The sequence below is a fragment of the Lipophrys pholis genome (genome assembly GCF_963383615.2).
Source record: "Lipophrys pholis genome assembly, chromosome: 10".
In the NCBI taxonomy this organism is placed as follows: Eukaryota; Metazoa; Chordata; class Actinopteri; order Blenniiformes; family Blenniidae; genus Lipophrys; species Lipophrys pholis.
Window position 1 is genome coordinate 6,871,607 of NC_137640.1, and position 16,246 is coordinate 6,887,852.

The 16,246-nt window shown below is 41.1% G+C and overlaps 1 protein-coding gene across 1 annotated transcript in view; it reads left to right on the top strand.

Annotated features, from left to right (window-relative positions):
* Positions 1-11,702: 11,702 nt before the first annotated feature.
* atp11b (ATPase phospholipid transporting 11B) overlaps positions 11,703-16,246 on the top strand; it is a 51,902-nt gene continuing 47,358 nt past the window's right edge. The window contains exon 1 of the mRNA XM_080474144.1: positions 11,703-12,048. Within this exon, the coding sequence (XP_080330270.1) occupies positions 12,022-12,048 (27 nt within the window). The 5' untranslated portion in view covers positions 11,703-12,021. The remainder of the gene's footprint in view (positions 12,049-16,246) is intronic.

The following is a 16,246-nucleotide window of genomic DNA, read 5'->3' on the forward strand; positions in this document are numbered from 1 at the left end:
ATGTTTTTACAGAGATTATGAACAGAGGTGGTAAACGAGCCCATGTTATTTTCCTGAGTTGAAAAGAAAACAACACTTTATTTACACCATGACTAAAATCTTCTAGGAAGTGGTGATTTATATACTTTATTTAAGTAATGTCATCTCGTAAAAATAAAAATCTGTTTCTGTTCTGGAGTTTTGTTGTTCTCCAGTAATAATAATAGTAGTAGTAGTAGTAGTAATAATAATAACAATCATAGTCACAATGTAACCAGTTGGTCCTGGGAGTTTTTCTATGAGGAGTTTCCTTGTTCTTCAGCTACATATGAGAATTTTCTCCAGGTACTTTGGTTACTTATCACAGTCGATAAATATCAGTTTGAGGAGTTTGTGGTTCATTGCAGTCGATGGTAATGTGAATATGTGATGTTGTCTCGCATAGACAGCTGGAGCTCCATTTCCCTCGACCTCAAGTTGGGAAAAAAAACGATAGTAAAAAACGTGGATGGGTCGATAATACTAATAGGAAGAAGGAATGAACAAGAAAAATACTTAAATTTTGCTGGAAAATACCTGAAGTGGATAAAAACAGTAATTAGCACTGTTACTTCACTAAAAAGGAGCCTTGCTGGTTCAAACCTACTACCTGAAACTACCTTTCTGTGTTAAGTCTCACTAGCTTCCTCCCACAATCCATGTTTTGTAGGGAAACTGGTGACTCATAATTGGCTGGCGATCTTATTGCGTCCATGGTCGCTTATGTGTCTCCCCGATTTTGATTAATTGGATATCTGTCATAGTCTATTCAGGCGGGGCTCCATTATCCCCGTGACCCTACGGTGTAAAGAGGATATAGTCTTGTGGGCTGAGGAGAAAATCAAAATCAGTGGCTGCAAGATTTTTTTTAAAGTTTTGTTTTAGAACTTAACATAGTGGCTTAGTAATTAGTGACTCTACCACAGAACCAATTCACTGTGCACTGGTCTCTTTTTGAAGATTGTAGATTAGAAACCCTCTAACACTATGGCTTGTACTTCACAACTTCATGTGTGTTTAATTTGTAGGAGGTAAGACCGGGGTTACCCCCACTTGTGGTGCTTAAGGTTAGGATAATGCTGAATGCGTCTGCGGACTGCACTGCTTGAATGAGAATGCTGAACAAAGACAAAGTAAGTTTCCATAATGATAGTTTGTCAATTTGGAGGTGAGAACATGTTGTAAAGACTGAGTCAGTAAGTTCACTATGGTATTTATTTTTTTTTTTTAGGAAGAGGCAGTTAGTACTACTGGTTTAGTTTTGATTAAGTCTATAGAAAATAGATAGTCCATGCAATGTCCATGAAAAAGGACATTACGTGTCCATACATCCGTCCATCTGTGCGTGTGTGTGTGTGTGGTGGGCTGCTGGTGTGCTGTTACTCTGTATGTGTGTGGGACATTCTCTCCTGGTGCTGGAGCAGAACAAACATGGATTAGAGACACACCACCATGCAGGTACCAACAACTCCCTCTTCCTCTGCACACAAACATACATGCACACACACACATATAGGAAAGTCATGCTGCAAGCAGCCAGCTGCTGCCGCTTACATGATGTCAGGGCCATTAAAGTCATGTAGCTGAAGAGAGCAGGCAGATGAAAGGCTTGTCATTTAAACACAGCGAACTATGAGAAGGCTTATGGTTGCTGACAGGTTTATGCTGCCTCGGGCATGGAGGCTGCAGAGGCCTGCGAGCCAGAGACGACGGTAGACGTACAGCATGTGTTCATTAAGGATGGATTTTTTCACATTTGTTTCACATGCATCTTTTTTTTTTTGATACATTTTTGGCAATGATGATGATATGAAGAGAAAAACTTCATTGTTGAGCGGGTGATTAGTGGCTCTGATGTTGATGAACACATATGCTCACCTGCAGCGCTGAGAGTTCAGCCAGAGGTTTTCCTGATAACACCTGTAACCTGCCGGGCTTTTCTTTTCCAACAGTAAAAAGTTTTAACAATTTATAGGTTCTTTTATGTTACTGTGGAGTATCATCAGACAAATATGATAAATTCTTCATCTAATTCATAGGTATTCTGAGGTTTTCATTCATTATATTCAACAAAAACATCTAACATTTGTCCATTATGATGGAAAAACATATACCCAGAGCAAAATGACAGTGAGTGTTGTGAAAGGTTTCATGTATGATATTCAGGTATTTCCATCATGTAGTTATAACTTAAAATATTTCAAAGGAAATACATTGTGTGGTTGTTGTTTTTTTTTGCTTTACTACATCTGAAATGTGCAGATTAGGACTTGTTAAAACCTTCAGAAAATCAAAATATACATAAAGAAATGTTCCCAAACTAATAGTTTAAGTCAAATATTGACCCTAAATAAAAAAAAATTTCTCTGAACCATTTGATGCTGTCCACCACATATTGTAAGAACTTTGGTCAACAGTGTGACATGGGCAATTTTTTCTCAGCCTAAATAACAGTATACACAATATTGTTTTATATGTAATGTTCTCTATGTGTCTCAGTTCGTCCTGTTTTTTTTTTTTCAACCCGTCATAAGTGATTATTCTATGGAATAATACACTATAACTAAATCTATCAGGACCTTTCAGTCCCATTTAGTGATTTATAATAAGTGTTGGAAAATACATTTTGAGGAGTATATTTAGGATATTTGTCTTTCAAACATTTTAGATTTTTTGCTGCTTTGAGTCAAACTGACTTCCTTCACCTCTGGTTCAGTAGGGACACCTTGTTGCTGGTCTACGGAAGCACATCTGAGCGTGTCTGAACTCATGTGGACACACCCGTCCAACCCAGCTGCCGCTGTGTCAGTCACCAGCCGGCTCGCCGAGGGGAGCAGCTACACATAGGGGCCCTGCAAAGGCCGGAGTCACCGGGGTCAGGCGTTACCGCGGCAACGTCAAACACACGCAAATGCACATACACAGGCAGATGTACATTGTGAAAGGCGGGGTTTCCCAGGTGACGCATGCTAAACACATACACCTCATGAAGAGGAGAGAATGTGTGGGTGTGTGTTTGTGGTTGGTAAAGGTGGTTTATCAGAGGCCATTTTACTCTTTACTCACCTTCTCCTTTCTGCTGATGCTCTATAAAGATCTCCTCGTGTTGTGTCCGTCTGCTTCTGTCCCTCTATTCACCAACATTCTGGACAACACACTCAGAATAAGTACATTTGGAAGAGAAAATGAAATAGAACTGACACATTTTTTGCATCCGCGGTGAAACTGATGCAGGTAACTGCAACCTCGCGTTGTAACGTTTTGTGTTTGCCGGGTCGTCACTTTTTAATTGTGCATGATCATTTTGATTTCGTTATGTCAATAGTGTTCATGTCTGGAGGCTTTTCCTTTGAAAATATAAATAATTGTCAGTCTTCATATACCATCATCACACCAGTTATACTTGTGTTTTTGTACTTTCAGTCTTCTATATCACTTTATATTACTCTGGAGGCGATCCCAGCTGACTCGTTTCACTATCACTAATTTGCCTTAAATGCATACTTCTGGATTGTGGAAGGACACTTGTGTAAACAGGGAACACATGCAAACCCCACAGAGAGGTGAGTAAACCCAACCTGGACTCAAACAAGACTTTTCCACTTGAAGTCCTAACCGCTACACCACTCTTTATATGTAAATATATATACACGTATAAAGAGAGAGACAGAGAGAGAGAGATAGAGAGGGGGAGAGAGAGGCACCTCATGCAGGAGATCAATGGAGATCAACATCTGTTACCATGGAGACGCTTCCTGCTCAGTGTTTCACAAAGTGACGTAGCTACCTGCCGGCTATCATGCCATCGATGCTAACTCTGTTCCGCAAACAAATGTGGCGTTGGTGAAGGTCTGCGCGCCATCGAGTGACGTTCCAGTTGTTTGTGTTATTGTTTGATATCAGATCTGCTGTGGTGATGTCACCAGCCAAGTGAGTATGATGTGGGTGGGCTAAGAGTCATGGGTGAAGAGGTAGATTAGATGTGGAGGTCGGGAATGTAAATAAAGATTATTAGTTTTTAATTTACAAACGCGCAATTACAAGGAAGACACCACATCCTGTGTGTGTGTGTGTGTGTGTGTGCGTGTGTGTGCGCGTGCGTGGGTGTGAGGAACAGGAGACCTGTCCAGGATGTTCTCTACTAATATGAGATTAATTTGTACCCAATGTTTTAATTTGTACACAACACAGTTCTGCAACTGAGTCAACCCGGCCTAAAGGATTGTGACTAAACCTCCCCTGAACCAGCTTAATCTGAAAATGTGTGTTTGTGCTTGTCAAAATGATGGAGGTGCTACGGCTGCATTTTCAAGCTGCTGCTTGTCTTTGCAGAAATGAAGCAGATCGAACAGCAGAAGAGCGTAGACAGCAGAATCTCTCTCTCTCACTCTCTCTCACGCATGCACACACACACACACGCGCGCGCGCGCACACGCGCGCGCACACGCACACACGTACAGCCAAGAGGCGACCTTGTGACATGAGATACTGAACAGTTTGGGCACTCCGTGGGTGGCTGTACCAAAGCAGATGCCACATGGTGTTGTGTGGAAACCTTATCACCGAAATCTGTGAGATTTCAGTGTGAGCAACCCATCGTTTGGAACTGTGTTGCACAGGATTTGACTCAAGAGTCAGATTGGAGGAGCAAAGCTGATAATTATGACTGTGATATCACCCTAATCCTGTCAGATCAACTGTAACCTCCCAGTCACTGTACTGACACTCTGTGGTTTCTCAAGCAATGTTATCACTTATGTGTATCACTGAAGGTAAACTCTCCTCCAAACTCAAGGATTCAAGGATTCTTTATTGTCATACAAATATACTTTGCATGACATGGTACGAAATTCTATACTTGAGGCCTGGCTGACACAAAAATATAAGTAAGTAAATAATAAAATCGACAATAATAGAACATAGAAGAGCAAAGTAATGATAAATAGGCCCAATAAAAGAAACATACACAGTGTTTACAATAGTAAACAGTTAAATAGGCATGTGATGTCAGTGCAGGAAAGAAAGTGTCTCTAGTTACAGGTAGGTTAGTGGGGTTGCAGAGCGACAGACCACCGTCAGAGTCGAAAAGCTTCTGGAAAGAAGCTGGTGGTCCTGCTCTTGATGGTCCGCAGTGTCTGCTCCTCCTGAGATCCACGATCATCTCCTTGGTCTTTTTCACGTTGATTTCTTTGCATCAGCTCTTCAGATGTCCCACCTCCTCTCTGTATTCGGACGCAATAAACTGCATCTTTTGCAGCATCTTTAACACACGAGTGCTGCTACGCTCCGCTCTGTGTTTCTTGGAGTTTTTATTGACCTTTTTTTTTTTTTTATATTATTGTGAGTATACTCTTTGAGCTCCTCAAAGCTACACTTTTTATTTCACACAGTAACCTACAAATTACATTTTCCCTTTGATAACCATAACACTGCAACTAAATAATTCAAGGACAAAATTGCTGATATTTACAGTTGGAGGAAAAACACATTTTGCAATAATAAGTCACAAAGTTCACTCGTACTATCTCATGTGATGCAAACTCTCATAAAATCCATCTTTAGAAACATTTATTATTATTTTTTTTTTTTTTTCAATTAAAAGGGTCTGGCTTCATCTGTATGTTCACTTCAAGGTGTTTCCAGGATTCTGCATATTTGTTTAGTGGTCAATATATTCCAAATAATTCTCAGTATAATGCAGTCAAGCTTAATGCTACTACAAACTGCAATGTTGAAAACGACCATGAACATAAATCAAACCCTCTGTGATTATTTTAAGTGAAATTGATTGTTGTTCCCTTTTCAAACACAGATTTGATGGCCTGGATATTTTATAGACTTTCCTTGTGTTTCCATGTTTGACCCTCACAAAGACAGAGCTCCCCCACATTAGGACTTTATCACGTCAACACAAACCAAATCCTTGTGCGTCATGATAAAAAGAACATTTTTCAAGAGCAATGTTTTGAGGGATCCTCATAAAATGTCTGAGAAAGTTATGGAAGACCTCATCTATACAGCTTTATATGTTTATAAATGCACATTTTTGCACATGCAACAGGCTGAATTAGCCTGAATTAGCTTTAGTTTACAATTTTAAAGTATTTTAAAAGACATACCATGGTGGGGGGAAAAAAGAAATCCAAGATAGAAACAGGTTCGGATACACACAGTGGTTTCTGCATATCAAGCAGGGAAATAAACCCTCTGATAAAACTTATTTGCCATTTTAAATTTATTCCTTGTCAATACTGTGCTGCCTTACTTCTGCTATTTTTGCCATTTCTCAGTGAAAGTATCACCCTCTACCCTCTGTGTGGCTTATTTATTAAGACTCTAATTCGTTCTCTGGCAAGCCATATAACACACACACACACACACACACACACACACACACACACACACACACACACACACACACACACACACACACACACACACACACACACTAAGTCAGCCGTAACCAGGTCCAGTGAAGTGGATGAAGAGCTACCTTCCCCTTGTCTCTCCGGGTCACAGACTAAGGAGGTCAGGGTGTTAGGTGATGAACTAGTACCTCCTAAGGAAACCCAATACCACCCACCTGGCTACACACACACACACACACACACACACGCGCACCCACACACGCACGCACGCCCACCTCTGTAATGAACGCACACCGACAGAAAACTATAGCAAAGGTGCTGTGATTCAACACACTATGAGCTTTGTGAATTACACATAAGGTGTATGCTTTAGCAGAGATATTGGAATAGTCTGTTTGTAACACCTCAGGTTGTCCTCAAGAGGGAGACACTCACCGCATATCAGATGTCCTGCACAGCTTTCACTTTTGGTGAATTATTTAAAAAGTGAGACCTGTGAATTTGCAGCAATTACAACATCAAGCTTAGAATAAACTTCTTCACTCAGCGCTGCCCATCTGGAGGGTCAGAGTTCAATGTCCTAAAAAGATAAACTCATCTCTTCTCTTTTGTTTGCCTTGAAATGCTTGTCTAGATTTGAAAGCTTTCTTTCTATTTTTTTTTTTTCCCATTTATCTTAATGGTCATTTGGTATTGACTCAGCCATTCATTTTAAAAGCCAATCCATTTCATTCCTATTCCTCTAAGAGGCCAGATGACTATTTCAGTTAGGCTCCCCCGAGTCCACGTAGTGAGACAGATATTTATCCTAACACAACAAGACAATCGCTAATCTACACACACACATACACACACACACACACACACACACACACATTGCTAACTTAGGCCTGAGCAAGCAAGCATTACATGGCGAGCGGGGGCCAGTATTGAGAAGGAGAAGTCCTCTTAAGCCTATTAGCGCTATTAGGGATACTCAGTGGTAATGATTGAAAGCCACTTAGCGCTGGTGTATTTACCAAGAGGATCAGCCACAGCATGGTTAAACAGGACTGATGAATTAACTCAGTTCAACACTGTCAGGCGCCCTTACTGAGAGGAAAGGAAAGGAAAGGAGTCATACTTCCTCCAGTGCAGTGGTTTCCAGTCGTTGGGATGAATCAAAAACCTGAGAGGGCTCCCATGGCTTTGATAACAATTATGTTATTTATATACATATATATATATATATATATATATATATATATATTTTTATTTTATTTTTTTTTTTAAACATTTTCTAGACACAAGAAGACCTGGAAAAACTGAAAAACTGCACATTGCTTTCATTATTAGGACTCATAGTTTTGGATGAGGTGAGAGTGGGTGTGTGAACCTGCAGCAGATCAAAGATCAGACACACCAGATTGATCCTAACCTCTAATTCAGGTACGAAGATTGGAAAACACGATCAGTCATTAATCTTTTCATCATCTACTTTTGGACAGGCATGGGAAATAAAGTTTGATATAAAACTGTTTGATACGTATAACAGTTACAAGCTAAGGGAAGGACGGAGACAATAAAGAAACACACACACACACACACACACACACACACACATGTTTATAATAATTCAGAATACTTTTTCAACCTTTCAAAATGGAAATTGCTGTTAAATACAAACAGACGACATTTAAAACAAAGAAAATATTGTTGACACACATGTGATGTTTTAATGTGAAATTTGCGTTAAATGTTATAAATGCACTAATGGTCCCCGATATGCACAGTTCAATTCAAACTGTAGAAATATTTTACGCAATAGGTAAGATTCATAGACAAACAGAGTTCTGTCGCATTCTTATCTGTACAGCATGCCAAAGAAAAAAAAAAGTAACCTGTTATTCTGCAGTAATAGATGGCAAGCAATTGCAAGATTGCAGTATATAGTTAAATCCAACACGGAGCTGGGAAAGCAGCCAGACATTTTCTGGTGTCTTGCCATCCATTTTCATGACAGACAGTGAGGGCATTATGGATCACCGACCAGCGCTCTCCTGTTTCAGGTACAAAGACACGCATTAAGCACACATTTCAACTGGCAGCAATTGTGCGTGACCATGCAGCATGATCGGACTTATGCTTCATGGAGCCTAAAGCATATGACAGAGCTTCAGCTTATGCAGTGCCACGTGTGTTAAATGATTGAAAGATGCTTTGTGGAGTACTGTATTCATTTCTTAATGGAGGATTAGGACAGTGGCTCTCTCTGACACGTAGGCTATAGAAAAGGTTTAGTCTGCCTCGAACAGACGTGGCTATTTTTAGTTGCTTGCTGATGTTTTGACTTTAATCCCCAGCCCCTGCAAGATGGTAACAGACATAAAGGTGAGGCATGTCTCTACCAACCTCCCACATTGAGACAAAAAAAAAAAAAATGATCATACCGTTTCTATCTCGACCAGCTGTGAGGTGGGCTCTCCCAGATGTTGCTGCCGCAGTGGTGTTATGTAAGTCAGTGTGAACTAGAGATTTCCCTGAGAGTCACATGGGCAAAACCACTGGCCTCTGGGCTCGCACTCAAACACAGTCAGATAAGGGATTATCCACAGGATTTGCTGAGAAAATCTGTCTTTTTACGATGAGTTTACAACATTTCTGCTATTTTTTTTTTTTTTACATAAGGTATGTGACACTGGCTATTGTATGTGATAGAGGAGAGGGCCTTGAACCCAAGATGTTGCAAACACTCAGACACAGTTAGTGCCTCACTCTGCTGAGTCGGAGAGTGGCGGCCTAAAGCTGTTTTAATCCTGCAGATAAATGTGTATTGGTAGCTTTTGGCTTAACTTTGCGTTTTGGTTTTTTTCCCCCCGGGTCTTTTATAAGGACTTTGTGATTGAGAGACCTGTGGGAGAGGATTTCATGTTGCAGACGGCTGCATCACACCGTCACCTTAACGGGCAAAGGGGGGACAGTATGGTGGGAATTACTCACAATCATGCAAATAGTAAGTGGATGTTGCACCCTGACCGGAGAAAAGAACTGCCTGGACAGCAGCAGCTGTTCTGCTCCAAATATAGCTGCTGGAACACATTGATCACACGGGATCGTTAGCATTTTGCCATTTGCTCCTCCTTCCATCAATGGGAATAACATGTCGGTGTTCTCAATCATACACTGCATCAATTCACAAAGCTCAGAGTGCAGCGAGAGCTCAAGATGGTCCAGGCGTCTGGACATTTCTTCTCCCGCCCCCTCCCCTGTGTGATGTCATTTGTTCACTCTACGTTATTGACGAATTGGGAGGTATGGCAGCCAAGTCTGCACAGGGGTGGGAGGGAACATGAATGGATTGATCGCAGGGAGAGACACACGAAAACCCAGATGACATCACTTTATGTGAGACGCCTTGCAAGAGAATTCCAGGATGGAGCATTGGAGACTGGGGAGGCCCGTACTCTGGAGTCTGGATAACCCCCAAGCTTTCCGTCAACCCACGTTTGAATGAAGCGGGGGGGGTAGGTAAAGACCGGTGAAATAGAGGAGTCTATTTCAGCCCATGTTCAATTAGCGGTGGTCTCTGACACAAAATAGATGAATACGTGTCTCGTTGGCAGCTCGCCTTTTTTTGTTTTTGTTTTGTTCTTAACCAAGATCACCAAACAAGTCCTCACAACTTGCACCATATACTTATCTAGTTATTGGAATAGATATCATAGTCAACAACAAAGCAATAAATCAAAGCGCATTTATTGAAGGGTGATAGGGCTTTTATTTTGAAGCTTTTCTCAGTCTATCCAGCTATTTATTCCATGAATACTTTATTCCAGAGTCAAACTTAGAAATATTTGTCGTGGGTTCGAGTGGAAATGAACGTTTGCGTAAATCAACTGTAAACCTAGAAACTATATAGTAGTTTTGCTTTGTTAATTTCAACTCTCAGGCATGCTTAAAGCAAAAATGTTTAAAGTCTTGATCTTCTTTGCATCTTGTCGTCAAAGAGTTTTCACAAAAGATTGAAGTGTCTTGTAAGGAGTCTTTAGTTTTCACTCACAGGCCTGCATCATTCCTACTTGGAGCGTACAGTATTAGTGGTTTCCAAAGTGCTGAGCTCTGCTTTCCCTTAGTGCTGCAATATACTTTATGTGCATTGCATATGGGGCACGTTCTGGGCTGTTGAGCATAACGTGAAGAAGACAAAGTTCAACATTTAAACTAGTGTTTCAGCTATAAGTCACTGGAAACTTAACACGTGGTTTTATTACACTATCATTTCATTCCGAATCAGTTTTTTAATGCACAAGACATGGGATTTGTCACCTTCAGACCTACAAGCATACAGGCCCAAAATGCAAAGATATGAACAAATATTTTTTAAAAGTGTTGCTTCATGGGAAAGAGTTGTGACATAAAACATTGATTTGATTTGGATTTGTTTTCAGTTCATTCATTCTGCCCATCAAGTCAAGTCAAGACCTTAATTTGTCACAATAATGCGGTATAACGTGCATAATTATCAAGTGATACAAAAATAATCTTAATAGCTTTATTTTTTGGTCCTTGGAAACCTGTTTTACACGTTTGTCAATTTATATCCAAAAATTAAGACACACACACACACACACACACACACACACACACACACACACAAGTGGCCATTGAATGCAGCAGGTACAATGTGAGTAAAAGTGACACTTATCTATAAAGTCATAAATGAGGAACACATCTGATAGGATTCCAATTTAAACTGAAACACAGAATGATAACAGCCAGTGTTATCAAGAACTACTGTATGTTAAGAAAACTTCTGAAAAGGACAGTGTGCCCCCAATAAAGAGGGTGTGTCTGGACAGAGTGGGCAAAATGTAAACAGTTATAATGATCCACAAGGAATGAAAACACCTATCTTCTTGATGCTTTCAAATCTAGTCAGTGTTTATATCTGGTGTCCACAATTCATTACACCAACTGTCTTTAAAAAAACAAAACAACTCTCCTTTACATTCCATAACACAAATTCAGTAAATAATTATAAATTCATTATGTTTCACTCTCCACTTATTTCTTCTGAAAAGTGAAAATGAAGACATCCTGTTGGGACAAGGCAATCCCTTGACCTATCTATCTATCTATCTATGAGTGCAGGCAAACAGGTAGGGGGCGATGAGAGGCCACAGGGAGAGCACGCACTCACTCACCCGACGTGCGTGCGTGCGTGCGCGCTTGGAGGAGAGATGTGCGTACGTGCGTGAGAGGGCGCGCGCTCAGAGAAGTAGTGAGTGTGTGTGTGAGTGAGCGCACGCTCGGAAGAAACCGTGCGTGTGTCAGTGTGTGTGCTGGCAGGGGAAAAGTGATCGTGGCAGAGCAGAGATGTAGCAGCAGCGTAGCTCGCATCGGACTCCGCGGCCAGCCGTCTTGTCACTTTTACCTGGACCCCTCGTTCCTGGCCGGCTTTCGCCGCGTAATGCCGAGCGGCCGAGGGATTTCGCCTCCGCACGGTGACTCCGAATGAACGTGCCGCGTCATGCGACCAGGACGAGTCGCCCCCGGCGGGAGATATTTATGTTTCGGGACGTTTTTTTTTCGGAGTAGCTCGTTGCTAGCGTCGGGCTAGCGGCTGCGCTGGCTGCTCGGAGCGTTTCCTGCGAGGATGCTACGGTGGATACGACAGCAGCTGGTGAGCCCCGGGTCTCCCGTCTGATTTTCCTTCACCCGTAACCTCTGCTACGTCGTCGCTTTTGCCGAATTAAAAACGCTTCGCCGAAGCGGAGGCTGTTTCAACTTTTATTTTTATTTTTTTATTTACTTGCAGGAATTTTGGCGAGCTAGCGTAGCAAATTAGCTGTTGCCGATGTGTCCCAAACAAACATTGTCTGGTCTCGGTGCCTGTCAGGTGTTAATAAGGTTCTTGTTAGCCGCAGCCCAGCTAGGCTCCTTGGAAAATAGCTCGATGCACTAAGGAATCTTCGACGTGAGGGAAAGTTTGCGCTTGAAACGGTGTTTCGATGTAAAGTTTGTGACCGTTTTAACCACTGTTGAATGGTTTTCCTGACGCAAATAAACACCTGAAAGTTGACCAAACTCGACACCAGCTAACTGGCTAACGCTGAAACTTGACAAAGTTGAAATAGCGTCGACAGCACTCGGGTTTAGTGTTGAAAAACACGTCAGATTGACGTTTTGTTTTTAGTTTTTTTTAGTATATGGAGTGTCAGGGGGGCGTCTGAATCAACTTTAAACGTTACCTTCAGCACCCTGAATGCATTAATAAACGATAACCAGCTGTTATGCTCACGTTGGTATCGTGATATTAATCCGTTGTCTGCAACATCTCCTGAGTGATGTGGATAAAAATCTAATCGTCTTTTGGATTGAAAGCTTGGGCTCGGTGGAACGTCCTGGTTTGCTGCAATCACCTGTTTTCCTGTAAACACGTCTGTATCGTGTCGCATAGAGACAAAAAACAAAAAAAAAAGGTCTCTGAAGAGGTAAAAAAAAATTTAAGAACACACCCCACAACACTGGTCCATGTCTGGAGGAGGAGTCCTGTCTGATTCAGATCTGAGCCCACCAGGAGGGTGCAGGCTGTGGTATACATGGTTTAGGGATGTGGTGACGGGATTGTTGTGTTTGCCAAGGTGTTTTCAGAACAGTCTGATCACTCAGTTTGCACTATCTGGGAGTGGTGACTGGTAGAGGTGGTTTAGGAGCATGTGAGAATGGGGGATGTGCATGTGAATGGATGAGTGTTGCTCTGCAGCTGCAGAAAGCTGTTTGAAGAGAGGAAATATTCTTCACACACAGATATCCCTCAAATTACTGGCGTAGGTCATAAAAGATACCTAAAGAAGGGCTTAGTTTGCTGTGATCACAGAATTATTTCCACTTTTGGGTCTAAGCCGGCTGGTGTCAGTGTGTATTGAAACTGCTGGACTGATAGTCAGATCTAATAATAAGAGTACATTTCAAAACTTTTCATACAGTGCAATTTGAAAATTAGTTTTCTGAGAAGATGTGTAAAATAAATCGCAAGTGATTGTATTTTGGTTTGTTTTTCCTCAGACATAAAATATTTTGTTAATGTAATCGTTTTTCAGAAGTTTGATCCTTGGCGACTGTACCTTGCGGCTCCTAGAACGTGACGTTCTTAAACAATGGTACAACAGAAATTTTGACCGCATAATTTTTCTCCTCTAGACAGTGGTGTCAATCGCTATAGTATACTCCAATGCATAAGAATAACTGGGTTATCCTGAATGTTGTGTACATGTGCCACAGGTGCCTTCAAGATATATAAACATAAATCTAACAGAGAATTGAGTCGTCGTTCCAAAAGCATGTATGTCTAGAGACAAAGATTCAGTGTGGAGCTAGATATAGAAGGTGGACATGGGTCAGCATTTCACCTCCCGAGGACTCTGCTAACTATAGTTTTGGTGCAGTGCTGGTGTTGCTTTGAGTTTCATAAAAATTTACACTACATTTCTACTAGTTATAAGCTTGTGTAACTTGTGGCAGCAGCTAAACAGTGATGGATTGAGACAACGATCATGAAATTTCTTAAACTGCCAGGAAAAAATTAAGATCAGTCTGTCTGTGGTCGTATGACAGTGACTGTCTGCCAGTCTCGCTTTACGATATAAAACCACAGCTTTTAATGCAATGAACAATGCTAGAATCTCGATGGCTCATCTTGTGTCTGAGATGGCTAAAATCACAAAGTGTAGGCCGTTTTTCAAATGTGTGGTGCTGTTTCCTGGTCTGGAACAAAAAGCAGGAAAAAATAAAACGTTCCACTCGGGTCTGGTTTCTCTTGCACTTGCTGTTTTTAATATCGGACAAAAAAAGATGTAAACAGAACTCCTGCTGGACAGCCGTTGCGACGTATTTTCCGCAACATAACTTCCAGAGGGCTGCACAAAACGAAAGCCATTAAAAATGCATCAGGAATTTCTCAGTTATGTGTGCATCACTGATAATATACAGCACTTTAAAAGTTTGTCAATTCTTGTGTATGGTCTGCTTACTGCTCTTTGGTATCTGCTGTTAATTGAATTGAACCACAGTATAGTTCCATCTGCTTGTTTGGTGTGCACCAGGGAGCCGATGGGAGCATTCAGACTTCCACAAATGAACCGTAATAATGCAGCAGTTGTACTATTCGATCAATGTTCACTTAAACTTCCATGTCCTAGTCACTGTGTACTACTTATTCTAAAGGTTAGGTGAGAGTGACACTTATTAAGTTCTTTGAAAAACTTTCAACAGAGCAAGAGTCAGTCTGTTCAAAAGTTTTCTGTCTGCTCTTAAAGATTAGGTTTCACCCGTCACATCTTCAGTGCACCACAGAGAGATAGCTCGGCTCGTTTGACCCGTCCCATATAATTGACCTGCCTAGTTAATTAAAAGTGTTATTAAAATGTGTCTTAATGCAACTGGCTTAATTGGAAAAGTCTGTCCAGGAGCATTGGTCTGACCTTGATATCAGCTGGAAGGTGATGCTGTGACGTTTGTTCACGCTCATATTGTTTATCAGCTTCTGTAAGGCAGCGTGAAAGTGGGAAAGAGGATGTGGAACATTTTTAATTGGCAACATGACATATTATCAATATCAGTCTTCTTCCACAAACACTGCTGAAATGTTAGTCATGTTGCTATTACAGAATACATAATCACATGAGCCACAGTATCCTTTATGAAAATTGTACCATTTTTCTAAAACTGAACCCTAAACCCTGCAGTCCTCACTCCACCACAACTGCTCTCAATCTGAACTCCTCCTCCCGCGAACCTTACCATTGTATATGTGTATATACTGTACTTTTAGTATATATATATATAGCTATTGTTATAATCTCATTTCGCATATGAAGCTGGCCAATAAAAAATACCTTTATATAAATTAACTTTGTAAGAAAACACAAAACAGTGCGGGGGGTTTGTGAACCACTGGCCTAAATGATAATGAACTCATGGTTACCCATTATGACTTCACAGTGCTGGATGAACATGGAAGTTTTGAACACTGAGTTTTGTTGTTAGCGCAAACATCTTGGTTTAGCACGGGAAGTGCCCAGACTCAAATTCATTCGAGGACTTAAGTCAACATAGTTTGTTTGCCATTTTAATGACGTTTTCGAAGACAGTTCTAAGCATCGGTCAAATTGGTTGTCAGAAAAACATTAACTGTCAACAGCCAAATTCATTGTATATGTACACGAGGGAAGTTCCTGGTAACTGAACAGAAAACTTCGGGTGCTTTCACAGCAGCCGTGCTTAAATGGACCTTTTTAGTTTTTGCTCCGAGTGCGATGCAGCTGTGTCAGTGTGAAAGCTAAGCTGAACTCTTGTGCTGCTTGAAGGTGGTGTCAAACAAATCGCAGTCAATTATAGGCCAAATGTCTCTCCTCTGCCATAAGTTTGAGCTAAAAGGGCTCCTGGAGTCCAATGAGCAATTTTTAATTACTTTTTAATTGCACATAACCTCAACACGCAGGAATAGTGATTTATATGCTGAGTTCAGTAAACACCTCAAGGAAAGGGAGAAATCATATATAACAATGCAAATGAGAATTTTTTGTCAATTATTGTAAACATAATATTGGAGGACAATCTGAACTCCTACAATCAGAGACCGGTGAAACAGTTTCACAATATTCAAAAGCCATATTAGATTGTGAATAAGAGGGACTTTGCCTGGAGGTCAGCATTTTGCGTACATGTACTTGTACTGTTAATTGAGGCTCAGTATGTCGACATCCTGAAGCTTTACCTTCAGTGAAGTTAAGTGGAAGCAGTTCTCTTGAGGCCATTGTCATGCTGACCTGTGTTACCGTCTCTGACCGGGTGCCAGCACAGCGTCTCCAGGTAGACAA